At 33.0% G+C, this 25,175-nt stretch overlaps 2 protein-coding genes and 1 long non-coding RNA gene across 3 annotated transcripts; all 3 read right to left on the bottom strand.

Annotated features, from left to right (window-relative positions):
* Positions 1-2,330: 2,330 nt before the first annotated feature.
* Positions 2,331-9,394, bottom strand: LOC127704787 (uncharacterized). Its single transcript, XM_052208996.1, has 2 exons — positions 9,278-9,394; positions 2,331-3,288 (listed from the first exon to the last, which is right to left on the bottom strand). The coding sequence occupies exon 2, from the start codon at positions 3,279-3,281 to the stop codon at positions 2,520-2,522; it is 762 nt and encodes a 253-aa protein (XP_052064956.1). The 5' UTR covers positions 3,282-3,288; positions 9,278-9,394; the 3' UTR covers positions 2,331-2,519.
* A 5,630-nt stretch (positions 9,395-15,024) lies between these two features.
* LOC127705320 (uncharacterized) lies at positions 15,025-19,158 on the bottom strand. The gene is made up of 2 exons (XM_052209637.1): positions 19,095-19,158; positions 15,025-17,179 (listed from the first exon to the last, which is right to left on the bottom strand). The coding sequence occupies exon 2, from the start codon at positions 17,155-17,157 to the stop codon at positions 15,082-15,084; it is 2,076 nt and encodes a 691-aa protein (XP_052065597.1). The 5' UTR covers positions 17,158-17,179; positions 19,095-19,158; the 3' UTR covers positions 15,025-15,081.
* A 2,496-nt stretch (positions 19,159-21,654) lies between these two features.
* Positions 21,655-23,638, bottom strand: LOC127704654 (uncharacterized). The gene is made up of 2 exons (XR_007983447.1): positions 23,460-23,638; positions 21,655-22,179 (listed from the first exon to the last, which is right to left on the bottom strand). It is a non-coding gene; the product is annotated as an uncharacterized LOC127704654 (long non-coding RNA).
* Between the last annotated feature and the right edge of the window lie 1,537 nt (positions 23,639-25,175).

The following is a 25,175-nucleotide window of genomic DNA, read 5'->3' as shown; positions in this document are numbered from 1 at the left end:
CAGGGGGAAATAAAATAATGGGCTTTATATTCACTCATGTTGTACCGGTCTCTCTTTTCGTCTTATTATGCCTATAATAGGTAAGAATACAAATCAGTTTAAGGAAATAAGTCATTGCGAACGAATATACATTGGTATGCTTTTTCTGGGGTATGAGTATGTAAGAGACCAAAGGGGTGCCCTTATAATGCCGAAGGTCTACCAATTTCCCTCTTTGATTTTTAAGACATTTTTGATTTATATGAAACTATTTCGTCTGCAGCAATAACATTTATCCTTAGTATTTTAAACATGGGAATTTTTTTTATTTTTTATTGCAGCTTTTTTTTCATTTTTTTTCTTTCATTTATGCTCATGGCGTATATTCTTATTTTATTTAGACTCCTAACAAACATCACGCAATTAAAGGCATCTACAAATTAGATCATATAGCCCAACCACAATCCTAGCTATATTTTTGAGAACAAAAAAGTAGAAACAAACTATTTCCTCAATTAATTACTTGGTGTATATCGGAATAGATCTGTAGCCGACACTCTTTATGGAGCCCGTAGGTAGCCAGTTTAAACGTAAAACTCTAGTCTCTACCAAACACACAATTTTCCATATTATTCCAGTGGCAGTCAAATTGTCCGTTCTTCATCTCGTTTGACACAATTTACAAAACCTACAACTTTGTTTTTATTCATTTGTTCTTTTCCTGAATATGCATTTCCATTTGAAATTATATCAGCTAAATTCGGTCCTTTCGTTGCTTATCGCCATCGTTAACACTAAAAGAGAGGCCGCCATCGTTAACACTAAAAGAGAGGCGGAAGGTATCAAACGGATATTCAAACTCATAAGTCAAAAACGAACAGACAATGTAATAGTAAAAAAACGAAAAGCTACCAAAATACTAACAACAGTCTAAAAACAAAACAAATAAAGAATGAGCAAGGGAATCCCACCAAACACCGGTGATGATCTCATGTGGTGTTCAAGAAGGGTAAGCAGATCCTGCTCCACATGTGGCATGATTGACCAACAACTTACATGTACCACGACATCAATCAGACCAGAATTCCTTTCTTTAAAAAGAACTTCCTCTCGATATATGTACAAGGTATAAGGTTTACAAGAAAAAAAATATCTAGAGGTCTTTCGAGCAAAAAAAATGCAACTAAAGACAAATATTCACATCAAGTGGAATATGCTGGATGCATTGTGTTAATTTACTGCATGAGAAGTGGACTTCTGTTTAACCTCGCCACTTTCTTTACATGCATGTGCTGTCCAAAGTCAGGAGCCTGTAACTCATTGGTTGGTGTAAGTTGCTGTCTATCTATTTTTGTTCCTTTGTTGTTTTAGCATAAACCATGCTGTTGTTTTTCTCTAATGAATTGTTTTAGTTTTTTCTCTAATGAGTTGTTATAGTTTTCTCCAATGAATTGTTATAGTTTTCTCTAATGAATCCTTATAGAGTTTTCTCCAATGAATTGTTTTAGTTTAGTCTAATGAATTGTTTTAGTTTTCTCTAATGAATTGTTATAGTTTTCTCTAAGGAATTGTTATAGTTTTCTCTAATGAATTGTTTTAGTTTTCTCTAATGAATTGTTATTATTTTCTCTTATGAATTGTTATAGTTTTCTCTAATGAATTGTTATAGTTTTCTCTAATGAATTGTTATAGTTTTCTCTAATGAGTTGCCCTGCCGGTGCCTTATATACCTGACTATACGGTATGTGTTTTGTTCATTATCAGCTATGTCGTACAGTTCCCTATTTATAAAATAATATAATTGTTTACACCCTTGTCTCTTTGGTCTCTGGTTGATAATTATCTCATTGGCAATCATACCACATCTCCTTTATTTATATTTTTAAGCAACCAATTCACAAAACGTGCCTCCTTTGGGGGCTTATCTCTATATATCAACAGGCTGTACACACTGCATGGTTAACAGAAATAAATCAAATGATGTTCAATAGATACAGAACTAAGGAATTTTACCAGGATAAACCGCTCACATTTTGATTGTTAATTTTGAGACCCCTTAAAGTAAAGAGAAGAGCACATATTTAATGGCATACTCATACAATGACGGATCTATATTGTTTTAATTAAAGGGGTACTGAATATGGAAAACATTTTTCACAACTCTAAATGTTGAATTTTGCACCCCTCCCCCAAAAACATTAAACATTAGACACAGTATTTACATGTAAACAACCGATTCTTCCTGAAACTTCACAATAAATGGTGCAGTCACTCAATCGTTTCTCTTTAAATAAAATGCAGCGAGGGTTTAAATTATAGATACATTTATAGAAAATTTTATATGACACATCTTCTCCAATATCTCACATAAAAGCGGCGTCATTTATTTTTAGTACATTATATCATGTTACATATCATTTTTTGATAAACATATTCAGCTCCTGGTAATACAGTTCTAATTTTTTAATTAATTAATTTTAAAAATCATTCTCTAATGTGTGTGACAATCTAAAGTTAATAATTTGATGTTTTATGCGAGGTTAACTAATAGGCTCCTCTTCAAGTCGAACAGATTGTTCGATTCCGAATCTAAATTTACAGTTCCCTTCAATATCCCAGGTTATTGTTCTGTTCTCGACCACAAATCCTTTTGACCCATTTTTAGCTTCGTCTTTCATCATTTCTGAAAAATCTCCTTCCACAGACTGAATGAACGCATTGTTATCCTTTAGATTTGTGATCGAGACAAAAACAATCCCGCGTACTTTCACATTCATTTTGTAACTTGCGGTAAATTCTTTTTCCTTTACTTCCATGACAGCCGTTGTTTTGGTCTTTTTCGGCACCTTCACTGTACTATTAACGGCCCAAGTTAACGATTTCTCATTAGTATCTTCAAATCCGGTTTCCATAGTCGTCTCTCTTCCGAAACCAGCAGTGATACCTGCTACTTCATCCGGAAGTCCGAGTTTCAGCTCTACATTAAAACCTTTCGTAAAACCTTTGGTTATATTGGTCGTACTAACGCATGTTGTTGTTCTCTCTGTTTGGAAAGAATGCTCCTGCTCAGAATCCGTATTATTTTGAAAGGTGGACTGAAAAACGACTTGTACTGTTGGCACATCTTCCATCTTTTTATCTAAGTATTCCTCTCCCTCAGAAACGAAGCGGACCCTGGACCAATTCACATCAAGTCTCACATCATCATATTTTAATTTACTGAGTTCTTTTGACCGTGTTTTCATGAATGCAGTCCATGCCCAGGTCTTGGCGATTTCTTCCAAGTCTAATAAGTTAGACATTTCGGTCCTGAAAAAAGAAGCAATTGATAGATAGAACGAGATGATTTGTTTAATATACAAAAGTTAAAGACCACTATTAGATTTTTATTATGTTACTTTGTTTCAACTGAACATGTACTTTCGTTTGCTAGTACACAATGAGTTGGTATATCTGTATCTTGCTATACCTTGACGATAGGTCAAACTGATTAATACCCAAAACAAATCAATGAAACAAAAGAGTATTTGTTGTTTATAAATAATAATGATAAGACGAAAAATTTTGTTTTTACTAAAAAATGGCTTCTTTCAATGTAAACAAGTTATGTTTATTTATGCGTCGTTTTATTTTCAATGCAGCTACTAACGATGAAGGTACATGTACCAAGTAATTCATTTAATTCATATTAAAAGGGCTTAATATTATAGTTTTGTTTTATTCGCATGTTGATTTAGAAATAGTTTCTTCAACTAATTTTACGGCCGTCCCATTTAAAAAGCAGTTGTGCAGGATTTATCAAATACGTTATCCGTGCTGGGAGGGGGTTAGGCTTCTTAAACGAAAACAACCCCTCCAATATCCCCAGTTATGAATGAGATCATAATAATGTGACAGGTGCTGAGGCTAATATATACGACCCTACATAAGTGACCATTCATATATTTCCGGTTACAGCTTCGTTTCTCCCCCTCCCCGTTTTGTGGAGCATAAAACGCATGTTTGTTGTTTCAGTATACTGCATATCATCAATTTCAAATGCATAGGCTTGATCTAGCAGAGCTAAATGGATTGACCATTTTCATTCTGAGGGGTGGGGCATAAAGATATTGGAGATGAATATTCTGGTTTGATCATTACTGGGGGAACTATGCCAAAGATAGGATGAAAATTACTATTATGTGTAATAAAATGTAAGACATAGCCACCTTAAAAAACAAATCAAATCAAATCAAGTAGTGGTTCCCTTATGTTTGAAATGTTTGTCAATTTGTAAGTTTAATTTACTTACGTGTACTTACCCATTTTGTGTTGTTGGGGCGTACAACACTAATAATCAATCAATCATATGCCAGATGAATTTCATACAACCACAAAGAATTAATAAAACTGTTATAACGAAGTTTACATGACAAATGTCATAAAATATTAATTTGACTATTGTTTTGACAACAAGAATCTGACAAGCGTAAGAAATCCCGTCAGTCAGAGTTATATTTTTTTACATTTTGCATGTAGGCGACCCGACCTTTTGTACGTGCAATTGTAAACGGGACATTTGACAATTATATTTTATATTAATTATTATAAATAAATATACTCCGTTCATGTAGGTGTAATCATCATTAAACTTTTTGGGTAATTTTTAACAATTTATTCCATTTTTTTTTGGCTAGTTTCTAATTTGGGTCCTACGTGTATCCATTGACATTTTATTGTTTTGTAAACAAAAATTAAAAAACATGTTTGAAATAACAGGTGGTGGGCACAGATATGGACGGAATGATTTCAGGTCTCGTTTTAACTTAAATTGTACAAGTGTTGTTTTATTACATAACGAATGACGCAAATTTTGCTTTTGGACAATAAATATTTTATGATTACAAATTATTAACATTTTAGAACTTAATACGTAATTACAGAAGACTAATGATAATTCGATCCATAGAATTTTATTTCTATGTTAAACTTTCAAATGTTGTTTACACAAAATATTATGGGATTCTTTTACTTCAATGATTGAAAAATAAACATGACGGACAAAATAAAGATTATATTCATCATTGTAAAATAATTGAAAATATTTGAAGTGTGAACCAGTAAACAGATTAACAACTTTTATTTTCTTTTAAATTTTATGGCGTGGTTGTAAAATGTTCATAATAATTATTGTATGACTCTTTTGTGTACTGCATATGGAAAAATGTCACGTATTCGTAAGAAAAAAAAGGAAATTTTCAGAACATTAAGCAACATTCGATAGTATGCCACCACCCCTCCCCACTTTTCCCTAAAATAAAATAAAATGAAATAAAAAAAAATGTATTGTACAAGTTTGAAACTTAACATTCGCTGAAATCAAAGAGTAACACTATACTAACGAATAAATCGGAACGCAATGACAAGCATTTTGAAACCTAGGGTCTTAATGCCGGATACACAAAGGCCATTGGTGGTTTTTGGATGTGAGCCGATGGGGCGATTTATTCATGAACATGTAAAGTGTGCAATAATCACCACACAGAGTTAAACAGATACATGAACAGTACATTGTAAAGTCCTAACTGGCTAGACTTACTATAACACGTCCATGCTAAGTATAACATGTACCAGTGTGAGAATGAAACATAATTATGAAATAATGATCTGTATTGATTGATAACATTCCTATAATGATTAGTTACAGCGTTGTAATTGACATACCGGGTGTTAATTACCTTACTCATACTGTAATTGATTAAGTTATAGTGATGTATCGACATATTGAACAACATATTGTATGTTTTCACAGATATCTGTATAGCTTGGGAATTGTATTTCCGTCCAGTGAATCATATTTTAATTTTGTATGATATAATTATGTCTTATATAGTAATATCTTCTTTGTTGGCCCATTTAATTAATGGAAAAATAAAATATCTTATTCTATAAAGCAATCAATTTCGACGGCAAGGGAAGACAGTCTATTAAGATAGATATAACGCTGTAAAAATATACAAATGCGATTGATGATGATGTATTGGGTGATTAACGCCCAGTTGCAAATATCACATACATTTCAGGACGAGAACATGAACCCTGCTTTGTAAAATGTACGAGAACGGCACTCCACCACGAGACCACAAAGGCGTTCAAATGCATGTTTGTATCGATCAGTAAGTACACACCAAAAGTAAAAAAACATGATACATGCACATTATATATGTACATGAAGAGGGATTGATTGGTTGATTGTTGATGTTTTAGCGCCACTTTTAAGCGCCACATTTGGGCTATTTCGTGGCGGCCATTTTTTATTGGTGGAGGAAGCCGGAGTGCGCGGAGAAAACCACCGACCTTCGATAGGAAAACTGACAATCCTAGTCAATTAAGATTGGATTCGAGTGCACCCGCACGAGCGGGGTTCGAACTCACAACCTCAGTGTTGACTGGCTAGTGATTACAGTAGTAGAACTACTTAGACCACTTGGCCACCAAGGCCCCTTACATGAAGAGGGATATATACTGCGCAGTATTATCCAAGTTTACTCACAGTGTTTATTTATTTTCCTTGACAGTATGGAACGTTTGTGCTTTTACATTTTGTCAGAAGTAAGAAAACGTTATCAATACCATTGACACTTGTTGTGGACGATCATTCGCCATCAAATTTGTACCATTATTCAATGGTTGTGGTGGAGTGTGTGTGGGTTGGGGCAAAAAAGTTTGAGGTGCACATTTCTTCCTAACGTTTTTGTTACTTTACAAAATTATTCTGTTCGGTACCTCATTCTTATTTCTTAATCAAAATTGTTGAGTCTAAAAATTTAGTAAGCCTTTTTTTCCCCTTGTAACCCGGCATTATTTACAAAATGACGTTGTAAACTGATAAAAACCATAATCATAAGATGTGACTAATATGGACAACAATGAACGAATTTAGAAAATTGCATCGTTAATATCCATCACAAATTACTATTGGCAAAAGAATTATTTACACTAAAGTAATTTAATAACCTCTCTCCTTTATTGAGAAATTGGATTGTTTGTGATAAAGAGAATGGAATGTATTTGTTCATTCCGGAGACCAATAACTGGAGAAAAGACGATTTGTTTTATATAGTGAACCTTCAAAAGATCGTTCTGATCAATAAATGATCGCATGCTAGGAAAAGATTTCTGTGATCTGGGATTTCATTTTCATCTTAATGTAATTTTGAATATCTGTCAAGGGGTTAAATGGTAAATGAACGACAATCAAAATACATTCTTACTTAAAAGGAAAATGAATGTATGGTAAGATGATTTTGAGATAGAAATCGACTTTTCCGTAAGTTATTTTTCATATACCATGACTATCACGTTTTCATATAAACAATAAATATCGACAAGCGAAGAGTTAAAAAAGCCCCCCCCCCCCTTATCCCTTATTTTTCATCTCAGACAAAATCTGTATAAAATCTCTTAGATGTTTAAAGCGAGAAGACAATTTTAGAACATTATTACTTCCATGCCACATTAATTAAAGAGAAGAATTTGTAAGAAAGGATAAAACAAAATGTTTGACATATTTTGAACAGGAAGATGTGCTGATCGTGTGTATATAATTAGTTTTCCTTTCCTTGTTAATGAACCGCATCAACGTTTTATAGTGGAAGTCTGTACTTCATTATTTCCTGTGTGTTTACAATATGAATTATTAGGTTTGCATAGAAGTAGGTCTTCTCGGTATTATTAGTAAACATACATAGAACATTCATTTGTATTTTATATATATATATATATATATACATATGTACACTAAAGAGAGCACATTATATTTGATTAAAGGGGGATAAGGTGAGGGTCTAGCCTTGTTAAAAGTCTGAAAAATGAAGGGGTACTACATGTACTTTCAGTTTATATATTGGAAGATACACAAAAGGAAAGAGAGGAGAGATTAGAGCCTGATATCTGATACAATGATGATGACATATAGCAAAGCGAAACAAATTATATAATCCTTTGTATTTCTAACAATTTACATTGCATGCGACGTAAAACAAAACGAAACCAATCATTACAATCTGGAAATGTAAAACAATCTATAAAAAATTATCATACACAATATCTTGAAATTTGGTCCTTGGGTATTATATCATTTAACCACTTTGCCAAAAGCAACATTTTTAATAGCGTACAACATAATCGTCTTCACTCAACCGTTTTCTCACTTTTGTTTCAAGCAAAATACATACTATCCCCTGAGACTGTGACAATCAGTAATATATAAAAGTGTCATTATGTATATGTTGCACCAGGTGTAAAAGATAATTAATATACTACAACAAAGACAAAAAGGGGTATGTCTACTGTGCATCTCTTTAAAGCATAAAACTCAAGCTGTGGTGTTAAAAATAACAGCAAATAATTATAATAATTGATTCTTAATTCATATAAGTTTTCCTATTCTTTCCGATTTCGAATTCACCAACCACTCAGATAACATCAAAAGGTGGAATTAACTTCTCTTTTAAACTGAATTTATCCCTCTAAAATGTGTTTAAATAATGACAAAAATAAGCATATTAATTTTAAAATGCATGTGTGCACATCCTTGCGAAAAAAAAGTTTCATTAAATTCAAAACGTCGGTAAAGCGTTCAGAATGCCGAACCTGTCAAACTGAGTGTAGACAGATGAAGCAATTTAAAAAAATTGAAATATTTCGGTTATTGTTTGAAATATTTTTTATTGTTCATATAATGCGCTTTATTCTAATATTTAAATATTTATACTTATCAAAAGGCTTTTATAAAACCAAGTATCATAAATAGACAAAACAAGACAGCCGCCATTGTGAATATATTTGGATTATTCAATAATCACACGGAAATATCTGCTTGAAAATTTGTAGTGTTTTAAGTCCCATGTAAAAGTGTTAAAATAAACCTATTTAAAAGGAAATAATTTGTAGATATGGGTAACAGTAATGATAATGGTAGCGATATAAAAATATAAGGACATTTTATAATGAATTGACAACAAACGGGGAAATGGAAAACATGGAAGCCCGACATTTTCCTCGCATTTTAAATAACTAGTATCCGTGCTAAACGCAGAGCAAACTAGCTCATTATATTTTTTTTTCTTTTGATAAATCAATTCGCATTTAATAATCAATGATTTCATCCCCCGGCCTATAATTTCTAAAAAAAAAAGTCTCCACCCTTTTTTTCCAAAACGGAAAACACATACAACACTAGAAATGTTTTACTTCATTTTCAAGAAGATACGTTCTGATATGTTTTGATCATTAGATGGAGATGAAGTATTCTTACCTTTATATGTAATTACCGACAAAGTTTACTGATCCAGGAAAAAATCCGATGTAACAGCTGAATATGGATGATGATGACTGATAAAACGAATTGCGATTGGTCGAGAGTAATCACATGACTTTGAGTATTGATTCGTCTGGCAGGTAATTTTTGCCAGGTGATTTATTTGTTTAATAATCGCAGATGGTTTAATTAATTATTTATCAATAAACTGTAGAAATCGTCACGATTTTCATTTTAATTATTTGAAAATTAATTGACGAAATACATAAAATACAGCATGTAGCTATGAAATTTACGTACTTATTACAAATTATACTTTCAAAATATTTATCGATTATAAGATACTTAACGACCAGCGGTCACGGCAGCATTTAAAATTGTACACCCTGAACGACAAACGGCGATTTCTGTAATATTCAAAGATTAGAAACATCAGGCACGTATGTCTCTGATGCTGATTGTTTGGGGTCATGACAATCACTCTGACCTCAAATAGTCAAACTAAGATCACATGCTCGACTTTTAACGTGTTAAAAGGAATTTTTGTTTTACAAAAGTCTTGTGCGTCGGGATTAGATGTAAACAGATGCAGCAGTACAGCAAGTTTATAGGTGTTGGAGAGCGTTTGGTGTTGGGCTGATATAAAATGGTAAAACAATGTAAAGTTTCTATAGGACAGTCGTAATACCAATCTACCGTTACAAATACTTATAAAATTACCCAAAACAGGGCTTCATTTCAAAGTCAATTGACATGGACCGTCATTTTGACAAGATACTTTTTAAATACTGCTACATGTACTATAAACTAAGAGTGCAAGCTTTACAGATCTAGAAGTACACTTATGTTTATACAATTATATGTCCCATAATCTATGCTAGCTATACAAATGTATATAGTACATAGACGATGTCCACTCATTAAATAATTATTAAAAAGTCGGTGAGGTTCTTTATCGCATCCATATCCTTTTTATGATCTAGAGCACAATGACGATGACGGAAGGGTACAATTCTTAATTAGAAAGGAAATAAGTTTATTTTCCCCTGAATAAACTTAGATAAATCACGGAACATTCCGGTAGCACTTGAAACGATTTCTAACGTACGTTGATACTTTCCAAGAGTTTGTATACATAATGTTGCTTCTATATATGCTTGCGGGAAAACTATTGAACCAAGAGTTCATTATGATAATATCTCAGTTATTTCTTCTCGAGTTTTACTGTCACCATGCTGACGTTTACTTTACACTATATAGTCAAGCGAGCTTTTAAATGAAGCTTATCTTTATGTTATGGAATTATCCTTAGCATCAAACTGCATTTTAACGAAGTAATTTAATTGTAGGAAATGTGGCATGATTGTAATTACAACTATCCGTAAAGACAAAAGATAAAATATGTGACCAATTAGACTGCTGCTGATAAACGTCTTTTAAGTGTTTCAACTACATGAAAATGGCCTGTTGGAGTGCAGAGTTGTTTACGCTACCATACCCTAATTTCCAATAGCTTACACTATTGCCAGACTGTGCTTACACTTCATTTCTTATTAAATTATGATATTTCAACTATTGCGTGATTTGATCCTGTACTTGTGCTTAACAAGTAACAATTATTCAATTGTGAATATCTTCAAAAACTATATCGCAGCTGTTGTTCGTTTGAGATAGCTTGGCCAAGATATGCGAATGATCGACAACCCGCTTATTCTGGGATTGACACCTTTCGGTCGATTAGGGTCAACACTTATGCTTAATAAGGCGACCGATTGACAGCTTATTTGTTGTTTAACGTCCAGTGACAGATATTTCATTCATATATGATAAAATATTACAATAGAATCTTATAAAAGATGAATTGGTTGGGTAATTTTGATAACCACTTGATTCAGTTATTAGACAGTTCCCCTAACGTGTCACTTTCGGGTCCTAAAAGTTGTTTAAAAGGATCCATACATGTTTTTGAGGGGTGACATCAGATACATGTAGCTACAAGGCTATCATGAATTCGACTAGTACCCGGCCGTTAATTTTTATCTGATAAGTTTGGTAATACCGAAGACATACCAAATAGTTTACGGAGGGAACCAACCCAATCACGAATAAGACTACTCAGTGGATATGATACTTTTGCATTTCTCATAACGGACGTCTTGTGCAGCACGGGTCTTTCAGCCGAACGGAAGATGACCAAGTAACAATACTAATACTACACTAAATCCCAAATAACCATCAATTGGATTTCAACGAAACTATGTTGACATATTGTATTTACTCACCAGGTGTATACCATTCCAAATCTATATATGTAGATAAGGAAACCGTGGTTTATCAAAAATTGCGGCAATCGGAGATTTAATCTTCAAATAAAATTGTCATAACGAGATTTAATTCATCTATACATGGTATTTAACGATTGACACAGATTACAGAAGAATTTTCTACAAATTATATATTTACATGTAGCAAATGGTCATGCAATGATTCATATTGACCTTATTTTAAATCTTGTGAACTATATATCTAGCCTAAGGTCATTTTTTGTTTTAATCATTATCACTTACAAAAAAGGCCGAATATGAATATACGGTGTAACCATCACAAGACTCAAGCATGACTGACAAAATGTGATATGGAAAATGTTACCCTTACATTAAGCAATAGTATAACTTTTTTATAAGATAACGTTTAAACGTAAAGCTACAAATATATACTTCAGAAAATTCAATATTGTGAAAATATCAATACAATCAAAATGTTATCTAGCTTTGCGCATTGCTGCTGAAGACGAGTCGTTGAAATTAAAAAAATTGTGGAAGAAATTTGGAACCAAATATAATAAATTAATGCATGTATCTAAATTAAATGTCCTTTTCATTTCGCCACAAGATGAATTATAAAAAAGCTTGAAATACTCTAATATGCTAAAATGTTGTTAGGACCTTATTGCATTCGTTAAAATGAAGTCATGTTACTTTGAATTAAAGTATACAATTTCAAGAATTGTTTGAAATGAATTTCCTGATCATTTATCATAGAGGATACCCTTCTTATCTGGGACTAATTGATCCTTGTACCCGTATTCGTCTAAGTCATCCTGAGTATAAGAGAAGTACAAATCATAATTCTTATTACGTTACATTTTTTTTTCGTTTTAAGGAATATTTTAAAAATCAATGTGCCGAATGACTAAATCGAGAAATGTCTAATTTTAAATTTGAAGATGTAAGCAGGAAACTCGGTGATTACGGCATTGTAGTTACATTTTACAAAACTGTATTCCTCGTTTAAAGATGTCACTAAACTTTTACATTTTAGCAGATCAAATTTGTAAAAATGACAATAAATCGAAATAATACTGTCGACACATCACGTTTTATAAATGAATATATATTTATAAAAAACACATTGTTCCGATGATAATGACAAATAATGCATCTTATTGAGTGAAAACAATTTTTCAAACGTCCATAATTATAGCCAAATGCTATACATTGAAAATAAACTTTATTTGACTTTTCTCAATTTTAGATAAAATCTTCCATTCAGGAGAAGGCGGATCGGTTGGTTCATAATGTCCACTTCCCTCCCCATATAAAAATAGTGTTAAAATAGCATTCTGCTTCAAAACGATTCTTGCAAATTACATGTGTCATTGCGTTTGTTAACACAGATTTTGTATATCATAAAAGCATCCTATTTTTTAATTTTGTTAATTTTTTGTTTGTGTATTGGGTACTCGTAACAAAAAACAGAGTAGTAACACACATACAGTTTTTACCAATATGGATCTTAGTTATGCCGCTTTGTCCGACAAATATCCCTTTAAGCAACTAAACCTGACGAAAAATGGAAAATATTTTAAATTCTAGTCGCCTCAACCCGCCCCAACATATCTTTTACAAAGCTTATAAGACTGTTACATGTAGAATATAAAACGGTGCTTCTCTTTTCGAGCTGCATGAGAAAGCTCCCATTAAACCAAACACAGGCACATCGGTAAAAAGGTTAGATCTCATTTCCTATTGGAATGCCTATATAAAGTCTGATAAATGGGAGACAACTCAACTAACTCAAATATAATGTATGGAGTGTAAATAAACGTCACGGTAACCCGCACTGGAGCATTAACAAAATTAGGACGGCAATAATCGAGGGCACACAAATATTTTCCTGACCTAAAAAGTTAGTTTTTTTTCCAGAATACCTTTACAAGACAGTACACATGGTATCTTTTAATCCTATTTCGACACCATTCAAACTCCAAGTCTATGCGACCGCCTCGGTGATGTAGCTGCGTACTCAAATCAAATCAAATCAAATCAAATATCTTTATTCCTAATTAAAGGGCCCATATAGAGTATATAAACCAACACAAATCACAAAAGTTCATACAAATCCACACAAACAACACATGCAATCTAACACACATACTGATTATTGATAATTAAAAATGATTATTAAAGAACAAAAAAGGAAACATGATTATAAAAACAAATACATGATTGGAGAGAGCCAGTACAAAGAGGAATAACTCCATTTGTTTATTTTAACTTTTGTCTCTTTTTTTCCTGTCTAATCTGGTAAATTTTATTTAAGTACATAATAAAAACTGTATTAAAATCTAAATCTTCATTTGTCATGATCCAGAAAAAGAGATTTTCTAAACTTATGTTTCTCAGATTTGGAAACTTTTGAAATTTTGTAAGTATTCTATCTTTGTGAGCTATATAGAGGGCACTCTATAACAAAATGCAGTCCATGTTCTATCAAGTTAAGTAAACAGTGTTGACAGAGCCTTTCACATCTGGACAGAGGTTCAAGTTTTCCTGAGATTGTATTTAGTTTTCTTTCATATCTCCCAGTTTCTATTCCCAAACTGTGGTTACTCAGTCTAAATTTTGTTAAAGTTCTTCTGCTGTTAAAATTTTTCATATTCAAGTAACTTTCATAATTGAAAGCAAATTGAACTCACCCCGAGAGCGGATCCGGAAGATCGAGGTTCAGATCCCCGGCCGGGTCAAACTAAAGACTTGAAAATTGGGCATTTTATAAGCACGCGGCATTTAGGACCAAGAACAAAGACTGGTTAGATCGGAGTCAGAATAATATGTCAGGGTAAGGTGACATATCTAGCTGCGGACTTATATCCTATGAAATAGCACGTTTAGTACCCAGCTCAGCATGTCGGTCTAGCTGGTAGAAAGCAGGATTTATATTCACAATATGATGCTCTCGTTCTGAAAATGCATCTAATTTGCCATTGGACATTAAATAGCCATCCATCCAAGTCTGTGCATTTAGGATTCACATGCATGGTAGAGACAGAGCACCTACCAATTTCAAAGTTCGGAATGGCACCCACGTCTTCTTGCACGCAAATGGAGCCACGCTACCTGAAAATTACATATACCGTAAAAGATAAGCGGATGATATCAAAGGGATATTCAAACTCGTAAGTCGAAGACAAACTGACAACGCCATGTTTAAATAACGAAAAATAATCAAAAGATAAACAACAGTCTACAAAACAGAGCTAAAGACTGAGCAATACGAAGCCCATCAAAAACTAGCAATGATCTCAGGTGCTTCAGAACGGTAAGCAGATTCGAAAGTATAAGAATGAACATATAATTTAAGAGTCATTTGCATTGATTTGTGATGATGGACGTGTTTGTCTTTTTTTTTATTGGCCGACGGCTTTTTCGTAGATTTGTTGTATTCAATTTCCCCCTGGCATATTCTTTTTCATATTTAATTCATAAGTTCATGTTATACGAGATTTAGAGAACAATTGGTCAAGTTTTACAGTCTCGTTTTCCAAAATATTCAGTGTCATCGCCGTAGTATTCGGATATTTTGCCGTTGAGGTTCACATTAGTGCCTCTGTATGTTAATTGGAATTCGGATCCTTTACCATGAACCTCTACACTTTCTGGCATGAACAATTCTATAAACGAGCATAACGATTTGAAATTCTCGTCACTAAAATCATTGTTTGCATAAAAGTAACAAAGTTCAATTACTGACTTGAAACGACCATTTTCTGTTTCAATATCGCTCATCTCTTCTGCTTTTTTACACAAAAGCTGAAAAACGTTCTTATCTTTAATTTCAACCGGTTGAAAGAAGATTGCCTCATTAAGGACTTCTAATTGTTGAAGAATATTTCCGTATTCTTCCTCAAGGTCAGACCTCTTTACCAACGTTGGAAAAAATTTGGATAACACATTATGCGGAATGAAATAACTTGAAAGATTCTTTTCTGTAAGGCATTTGACTAACATTAAAAAACACTCTGCAAACCTTGTCGTTATTTTATCCTCTGTCCAAAATGTATCTTTCCAGAAATGAGTCATCATGTAATATACAATAGTTTTGATCCAGTAGGATGGAACAAGTGGTTCAGTTCGGAAGAGAGCCTCGTTATATTTTCGTGGTATACATGTTGAAACAGCATACTTTAAACAGCGGTAGACTACCTTTCTCCCATTGTTGGAAGAATACCTATACCATATTTCCTTTTCTCGCACTGCCCGAGTCCATCTTGCCTCGCCATCAGATCGAAGTATTAAATAATCATACCTTTCTTCGGCCTTTTTCTTAGGCGTTGTAATACCAGGCCGAGTCTTGTCTAAAATTTCTTGATTTACATTCATTAAATTGTTGAAGTCCTGTGGTTTAAAGCATAAACACAAGTCAACGTGAACGACCATCTGATTCCATTTTTCTCCTGAAAAGAGTAATGTATGCGTCTGCGCAAGTCCTGTCATAAAAATAGGGACTGTATCAAGCCACTTCCAACCGGGTACTGCATTTGTCTCTAAAATATTGGCAGTTTCAATCTGGATAGTATTCCATACCCTTTTAAGAAAATGTTTATCGTTCTCTTCACTCTGATCAATGTCCTCAAAATCGTCAAACAATTTTCTTTTTTTAATTCCAAGAGATTTTTTCTCGTCAGATTGAAGAGAATCATATATTGGCGGTTCCAACACTTCCAATGCTTCGTTCAAGCACGGCAGTTCTATCATGAAGTCAAATTCGTCGGGGTTTCCTATCTTAGTCCCTTCGGCCATGCTTCCCATTCCAATAATGTTATAATGATGAAAAACTTTATGTTTTTCTGCTAATATATCATAGACAGTTTTCAGCATACCTTTCATATCATTCACGACTTTCACGTATTCTTGATTGTGCTCTTCTTGAGAAGATTTCAAGTTTTCTTTACAAACGCTGTCTATAAACTGATAATTTATTTTACTTTGATCAACTTTAAGAGATGATTGTAGTAAATTTTCTCTAGGCAATCTTTTGCTTTCAGTGTGTGGGTCCACAAACGGGTCAAAGAGACTTAAAAAGACATCTGGATTTAAGTCATTTCCCCAAGTGCAACTAATCCAAGGTTGAAATGGCCACTGAGGTCCTGTATGAGTTTTGGTTTTCTTTATGTATGACACATATGGACGGTTAGCTTTGTTTATTTGTTTTGCTACATTACGGATATGATCACGTTGCTTTTCAATATACATATTTGAATGCACTGCTAGTATAGACCCAAATTCACCTACAATTGGGACCTTGCCATTACATGGTCCAGCCATTTTTGTTGGTACTTTTACATTTACTTCGTTCACTTTTACGTTCGATAAAAGATTCGATTTCCAAGCAATCATTTGGATGTGTGAAGCAATCTCATCTTTGCACTGGTTCTTCTGTGATTTGCAATGGTCAAAAACAGATGTTTGCTCTGCTTCATTTGTACATGACAAGTCCTTTTCTGCATGTTTCACATTAAGCTGATTTATTTCGTTCTCCTTTTTCTGGTGATCCTTTTTCAAAACTCTTTGATATAATATTGAAATATTATCCATAAGATCAAACTGTAGTGTGAATCTAAAAACAAACCAATAATAAACGAATTTTTAAGTTGAAAATTATGGTTATAAAGTCGATCCAAATTATTTTTGCAAAGAATCCCGCTCAAGCCGGTGCTAGGGACCGTTTTATTGCAGTGAGGTGAAAGTTTGTTTTGCTCCGTGACTTTGAGATGAAAAACAGCAATAAAAGCGCAGTTCCTTTGCTTTATGTGTGCTTTTTTTTGCAGTGCATGTTTAGTTTTTAGTCATGGATGGATACTCCATGTCCTTTGTTTTTCTATTATATACTAACCTCTAAATTTCATGTGTCGTTGGAATGCTTCGCTTTCGTCGCATTAACGTGTACCCTATTTCCTCTATCCATCTTTGGGGCGTTTTTTTGGGAACTTCATATTCATATCTTACAAACAAATATGTAATAGAATGGAAGAGAATAAATAAAAATAAATTTCGATTGCTGATTACAGCACCTAAAACTGAGCTGAATAATTGCACCAAAAGAAGATTTTAAAAAATAGAACGTGGTATGAATGACAGGGAGATAACTCTCCACCAGAGACAAAATGTTATCAAATGACTATTATAGTCATTATATTATTAATAATATATAATAGGTCACCGTACGGCCATCGACAATGAACAAAACACTTACCGCATAGCAAGCTGTAAAAGGTCCCGAAATGACAAATTTAAACAATGATTCTTTATGATACAAGTAAGTGTAGGTAAACTCAATTTGAACCTGTTATAACTTGGGACAGGTATATATACATAATGAGGCGGGGTTAAACATGTTTGCGGGCGCCGCATTGTAACAGTGGTTGAACAGCACAGATTAAAAGGGCTTAACTCATCAGATCGATACAATCCAATAAACAAACAAAAAAACAACTAACAAATACACAAAAGACACAAAGTATAAATAAGCTCATCATAGATATCAGGATTATAAGGATGCGCGTTTCGTGTAAAAACAAACTCATCAGTGACGCTGGATTAAAAAAAAAATAAAAGGCCAAATAAAATAAGAACTTGAAGAGCATTGAGAACCAAAACTTTTGAAAGGTCTGAGAGTACTCGCAGATACTGAAAGCTTGCAAATAATACAAAAAAGCATGCATGTAATTCTAAAAAGTTAATGTCCTAAGACTTAAAGTTATTGTCCTATATATTACCAGGTTTACTTTCAGGAAAAAAACAACTACGATGGTCTCTTGGTAGAGTGTTCGAGAGAGTGGTTAAACAAAAGACTTGACATTGATATTTGATGCTTCTCCGCTAAGCACGCGGCATTTAAATGTTAAAGCTAGGAATAGTCTACTAGTCAATACATCATATCACAGGTCAAACAACGACTGGTGAGATCGGATTCAGAAAAATGTGTCCGGGTAAGGTGAAACATCCTTCGGACTGTTTGTTTGTAAACTAGCACATTAAAGATCCGACTCAGCGTGTGGGTCTAGCAAACGCAGGTTCAACGTCATATCATATACAATTTTCTCTGCCTGATGTGCATGTAATATTTGCCACAGGACGTTAAACACTAAGTTATTAACACATTCCAAGAAGAACATTCATTATAAGTTCATTAAATTTAAAAGAAACACAACAATTTGCTGTAACAACACTATCTTCCCGGTACATGCAAAATTGAACACTTCTATTAAGTTGCATGTTAGATTCGAACTATTACTTCACATTCATATAAAAGTAAAAGTTTTAAACGAATTATTTTAATTACGAATTAATTCAATTAATTACTTAATATAAATAAATTGTCAGTATTGAGAGTATTTTTTTATATATATTTTAAATTGTCCTCACTTATTTTATTTCGAACTGTACATCTAAATTACAACATGACACATTCTTATTGTAGTATAAAATAAAACAAAATTGAAAATATTAAAACATTAAATGTTTTAAATTACCAATTCGTCGATCTGAAAGAAGGTCAAAGATACATGAAAACAACATTTAACTTCCTCCTCTTTGTTTACATTTTAGTGTTAAATAAATGAGAAGTCAAATCCAGGCTGATATGACAATCCGGAATTTTAAATTGTCTCTAGTTAAGTTGTCTCAATACCCTTCTTATCCTTAAAGTTCCGCCTTCTCACATACTATAGAAGAATTTCAAAGAAAATATTAAACCAGATTTAATTAAAGCATCTTTAAACTATAAACTTTAAGGTTGTTTTTAGTGTTGACACATTTAGTTACAATAAACATAGGCTCTAAGGAGCTTTTATATAGAGAAAAGACTGACATTCAAATACTTCAAGCTTTGAAAGTGACCAATAACTGGTTATTTTGCTGCCGAGTGAATTCTGATGACGATGGCATGGTGGCGTCTATATTGTTCTTGTAATTGGATATATATATAATGCACTTCTTGGTGTTGAAATTCCGATTGTAGGCTAAGACGATCATCCATTACAAGGTGCAGATTACATGCATATTAATTAGACAACAACCAATCAACAGCAAACACGAGACATTCAAAACTGTGAATCAACCTACAGATAATATACCAAAGATCTGTCAACAATAAATAAATACTCGAAAGGATAATGGGAAATAATATATTATACCTGTTTCATTTAACTGTCTACCCTAGCTACATGTATAAGTTGGTATTATAGTGCTATGATAGCCAATTACTAGGGACTAAAAAAGTAAAGGTACATATATCATGAAATATTGAAAAAAAATAAATAGAAATGTAAATCTTCGTTGAAAGACGTCTTTACTCTGCAAAAATAATTCCGAATAGTGGATGTCAGTTCATGACAATAGTCGAATTCAACCAAAGTGGAACTGGGCATGGGGGTAGAAATATATAGAGTTACTAATGGTGTTCTTCCAACCGGCAGTACAACCCTTTCCAAAGTGGGGCGTCAGTTTGGTTGCGCGGGATGTATAAATACGCAGCCACGTCCAGTCAAATGGGGACCTTCAATCTCATATTATTCCTATTGAGAGAGAGTGCCACTCTCTCTACACGAAGAACCCTTAGAACCCTTGCAACAACTCTTATTTGAGGGGGTGTAGGTGGCCGGCTGAAAGGCAATATTTCTGTCTCTATCCAATTAACCCTCATTTTTGAGATGCAGTTCAATTTCCCGACCTTCATCCAGGACGACCCCTATTACAGGATCTATCTATTGTATAAATTGATAATTTGTTCGTCCTGAACATACATGAAATATGTCCCACTATATGTTTAGCAAACAACAATCAATCAATCTTAAAATTTCGCCTTAGTTGCTCCATTTTATCTTTCAAAGCTGGTTGAAATTGTATGAAGTTATCAAAGAAAATAAATACTAGACCGGGGAATCTGAATTCGGGATTTGTGTTGATGTCAGATGTTGTCTATACCGCTTTTAGACTATGAGAGACTTATGTATTGTTAAAGAAATTTGTTATTTGACATCCAAGTGTTTTTCATGTTGTTCTTATCGCTAGATTGGTGTCTAATTGACGAATCCCCCTCATCTCTAAGTTTTCATATAAATAGAATAAATCATGACCAACTGGTGTCCAAACACTGACCGGTGGATAATAAACTTGTAAGGAACTAAATTAAAAAAGCAGTCAGAAGCCTGTTGTTCAGTGTTTCTCGTTTCTCGTTTTTTATATAGATTATACCGTTGGTTTTCCTGTTTGAATTGTTTTGCACTAGTCATTTTGGGGCCCTAAATAGCTTGCTGTTCGGTGTGAGTCAAGTCTCTGTGTAGAAGGCCGTACTTTGACCTATAATTGTTAACTTTTTATACTCTGTGACCAGGATGGAGAGATGTCTCATTGGCACTCATACCATATCTTCTTATTTATATTGGAAACAACACAATGGTAGTTAATCAATATAAACTTTGCTTCGTTCGGAGTATTTTTTTAAGAATAAAGCATCACCAAGAAGACCCTGAAATGATATAAGGGGGAGGGGAATTAGGGGCAAGACTTTGTTATCATTAATAAACATGCATATTTTGTCTTTGTGGTGTCTGTAATACGCGTGTTTCATTGAATTACATTTTTCTATTTTTCTTACGTCCTTTCCAATCCTTTTGTCTAATTTCGCAATCAGATCTTATTTATTTTCAATTATATTCCATCAATGGTTGATGATATCAAGAGATTCTGGTATTTCTCAGATATCAAGAGATTCTGGTGATTCTTGTGATTATTTTCATTATTGAAAATCTCATGCATGTTGACCTCTAGACATGACGTTTTGGTGACCTTTCTGTTTGTGATAAGCTGATTTGAGATTGATTTTTTAAATAACATTCAACGGTTAAATACAACCATTGTTAAACTTCTTCCCTTATTGAATATTATGATACCACACTTGCCATTTAAAAAACAATGTTTTGGAAAAAAGGGGGGACGAATACCGCTAATTTGTAACATTTCAAATAAACAAAACACAGACCTGATTCATGCAAGCAGTCGAAAAAACGAAATGGCCAGGATAAAATTGAATAAAATAAGCATGATTTATTTTTAGTATAAAAAATAATTTATGTTGTATTACATACATGTATCGTCATATAAGACATTGCACAAAGAAAACAACATTTCATGTTGAACCATTAAATAAATACATACACTAAATTAAGTCTTACTGTTTCTGTACAATTAAATGCAACAAACAAACTTGGTGTAGTGTAATACAACACAGACAGTTATTTTAAATATCAAGTTTCATGAATTTGTATATCGGACCTATTTTCTCCAAAACAGTCCTCGTCAAAATTGAAAGTCAATAATTATTTACACATGGAATAGCTTCCAGTTCACGCTTCTTTTTCTGGATGAACATGGTTTCATGCAGTGGAGCATGTGTGCAGTTGCCTTCTCTACGCATTCATCATTTGAACCTCCGTGGGCTTCACAGCTGTTTACATCTTCCTGATATCTGTGTGCACAGTTTGTCCGACATGTTGCACATACTGTACCAACAAGAAAAATTACTGCTACAAGAACTAATACTTTCCTCTCCATTTTCTACAAAAGAAAAATTAAAAATGAAATAAAAGAACATATGAAAGTAAAAATAAACATTATGACCAAATCAAAACAAAAGACAGAGAGCCCCCTCCCAACCCAAGTCTTTTAATTTCAAAAATCATTTTTGTCTATACACAGATTATTTCTTTTAATTTTAGTTTGCCTAACGCTCTGTATCAATTATGTCATGCATATTCAAGTCGAGAACAAATTTAAAATAAACAAATCAATGACGATCGACCTATTGAAAGGCGAGAATCTAAGACCGACAATTGAAAAAGAAGCTAAACTAGCATTGGATAGGGCACGAAACTTTGCCTGGTAACATGTGGATTACGGACCCCGCAAAAGACTGTCGCAAAAAGCAGAGAGCGAGGTAGTCAGTCAAACGCCCAAAAGCATTGGTTTTTCTGCCAGGTGGGAACCATATTTCTATACCCTAGTCCACCCTTTAAAATTTTAGAAAAACTAAACCAAATAAAGTCGATCCAAACGACTAATAAAAAGTGAGATTGTAGTAAACTTCCTAGTCTCATTTATTTCCAACACTAATTGTGAAAATCTAAAAGCTTTAAACTGGCTTTTAAGCTTAACGTTTAACTGGTTTAATAGGAAACTTTAGTGTTGTTTAAAAATGACGTTTTCCTTATCAGCAATAGAGTATTTCAAGTTAACAAAGTCATAAGTCAAAAAATAGAAATGAAAGACTACTGTGCTAGGAAAATGATGGTGAATTTCTTAGGTTGTAAAATTTAAGTATACATGTACAATGTATACGTATGTATGTACGGTATGTGGCATAACTGTGCTTCATTTTTTTGTTTATCAAAACATGGGCGCACATCTAGAAGCCGGCATATTATATTGAGATTGCAGACCGGGTACATGTATGCAGCATAATATATAATTTAGATAACATCTTAAGTCACAAATGTAATAACATATATTTATTTCGATAATAGAACCTTCTTTTGGCACAATTCGAAAAGTGTATATAAATAAAAAATAAGGTTTATGACAATCTGTAATTTGAGAAAATGTAATTCATTTAAAAGCACAAGAAACCAAAAAGAAATGGTTACAAGCGAACAAAAGTGATACGTTTGTTCTAAAAACAATTTAAAAAAAATAAAGTCAAATTCCATTCCATTAATGCAACGTCCAATATAAATATATTTTTAAAATCATTCTGTCCGAAAAGAAAAATGAAATTATTTAAAGATCTTATACACGTTAAAGATTGAGACATTATAGAATAAGAAAAGAATTGTACTTACAATTTAGTCTGCTGTTTGTGTACAAACAATATAATGGCTTTGTCCAGTTTTGACTTTTATCTGGACGGTGACCAGTTTATATAGTTTTCTTATTAGCCGGTAATCTCAAATGTCTAGATAATACTCTGATGAAGATTGGAATATTAAGGTGTATACTTATACTCAATATGTATGTTGTGAAAACCGCACCAATGTGTCTGAAACATTTTTTTTTTTAACTTGAATGAGTTAAATAAATTTTTACGTATTCATTGACAAACAATTAAAACAAAAGAGGCAATCAAAACGGTCGTGAATGTAAGGAACTATAGGTCACCGTACGGTCTTCAATAATGAGCAAAACCCATACCGCATTGTAATCTACAAAAGGCACAGGCTTATAAAATATGAACAAGCCAAACGAGAAATCAAACGGCCTGATTTGTGTTTAATCAATAAACGAAATATAAATAATGGCCGACAATAACCTACCTGAATTACAGGCTTCAGACTAATCAGATACGCGAAGAATGTTGCTGTGTTAAACATGTTTGTGAGCTCTCAATCCTTTTTATATACACTGTTCATGTATATTATTTATATATATATGAACATCTTCTCGTCTTTTATTCGGATCGATCTCCAATCAACGGATGTTTGTATTTATAAGTCCGGAAAATTTCAGTCAAGGACCGTATGGTCCAGAATATTTCCCTATATTGTTAATGTAAAATATTTTTCAAAAAAGGAAATTATATTTGCCTTTCTACGTAATATTTTGTGTTTGTCAAGATGCAGGAAAAATTATAATTAATTTGGCCTTTTGAAATTCTGCGTTTACTGTTGCTTTACGACGTATCGTTTAAATTTTTTAATCACGCAAAGTTTGGTTGATGCGTTTTTCTAATATCTGAGTATAGTTTTACATTTACGTTTCGCAAAACGTTTTTGTAATCGCGGTTAAGCAGTCAAGAGCTGCGTCATTCATGATTTTGACAACTTCACCGATTAATAGTGTCATTGTTTCAGATTAATCCAGGTCATTAGTTTGCGTCAATCGTTGTAATTTCTTTTGAAATATTCTCTAAAATTAGTTAGATGAAATTAAAATAAATAATACACAAGATTAGATATCCATCGTTGTTTACATTTGATGGATAGTCATTTTCGGAAACCGAATTTAACAACTAGATACAATAGTGATCATTATGACATAAGTGATACCCGTGCAATGTGTAGGTTCATTACGTATTTTATAGTACTATTGTATGCTAAGTGCAAGTTATTTGCACTGCCATACGCGAGTATATTACTATTGTATCTAATAAAGGAAGATGGAAAAAATGTGTTTGTTTACGTTTTGAATATCCCAAAAAAATAATTGATTTGAATGTAAAACTATGTTTTAAAACGATTTCATTAGAATATAACTAATGTACATTTTTGTACACCAACAAAATTAAAAGTACACAATGTGTTAGGAAAGCAACCGAATTGAGAATATCGATTAATCAATACGATTGATTTTAACACTGTAAGTGCGATTATTTGTGATGTGGGATTTGTGGAGGTGTGATGAATTTTGCATTGTGGTTTTATGTGATAAATGGAAATGTAACAACTGGCAATCTTTAAAATTGATAATATGTACAATTTGAAATCCAAACCTATCGTACATTCTTACTTAAAGATACACGCGGTATCACTTGTAACCGCCGTACACTTGATTCAGAACAT

Source organism: Mytilus californianus, unplaced genomic scaffold (genome assembly GCF_021869535.1).
Source record: "Mytilus californianus isolate M0D057914Y unplaced genomic scaffold, xbMytCali1.0.p SCAF_6, whole genome shotgun sequence".
In the NCBI taxonomy this organism is placed as follows: domain Eukaryota; kingdom Metazoa; phylum Mollusca; class Bivalvia; order Mytilida; family Mytilidae; genus Mytilus; species Mytilus californianus.
Note: the sequence above shows the minus strand (reverse complement) of the source record. Positions and strands in the feature narration are given on the sequence as shown.

Coding starts and splice junctions, on each gene's coding strand:
- LOC127705320 (XM_052209637.1), bottom strand. CDS start 17,157: ATGGATAATATTTCAATATTATATCAAAGAGTTTTGAAAAAGGATCAC.
- LOC127704787 (XM_052208996.1), bottom strand. CDS start 3,281: ATGTCTAACTTATTAGACTTGGAAGAAATCGCCAAGACCTGGGCATGG.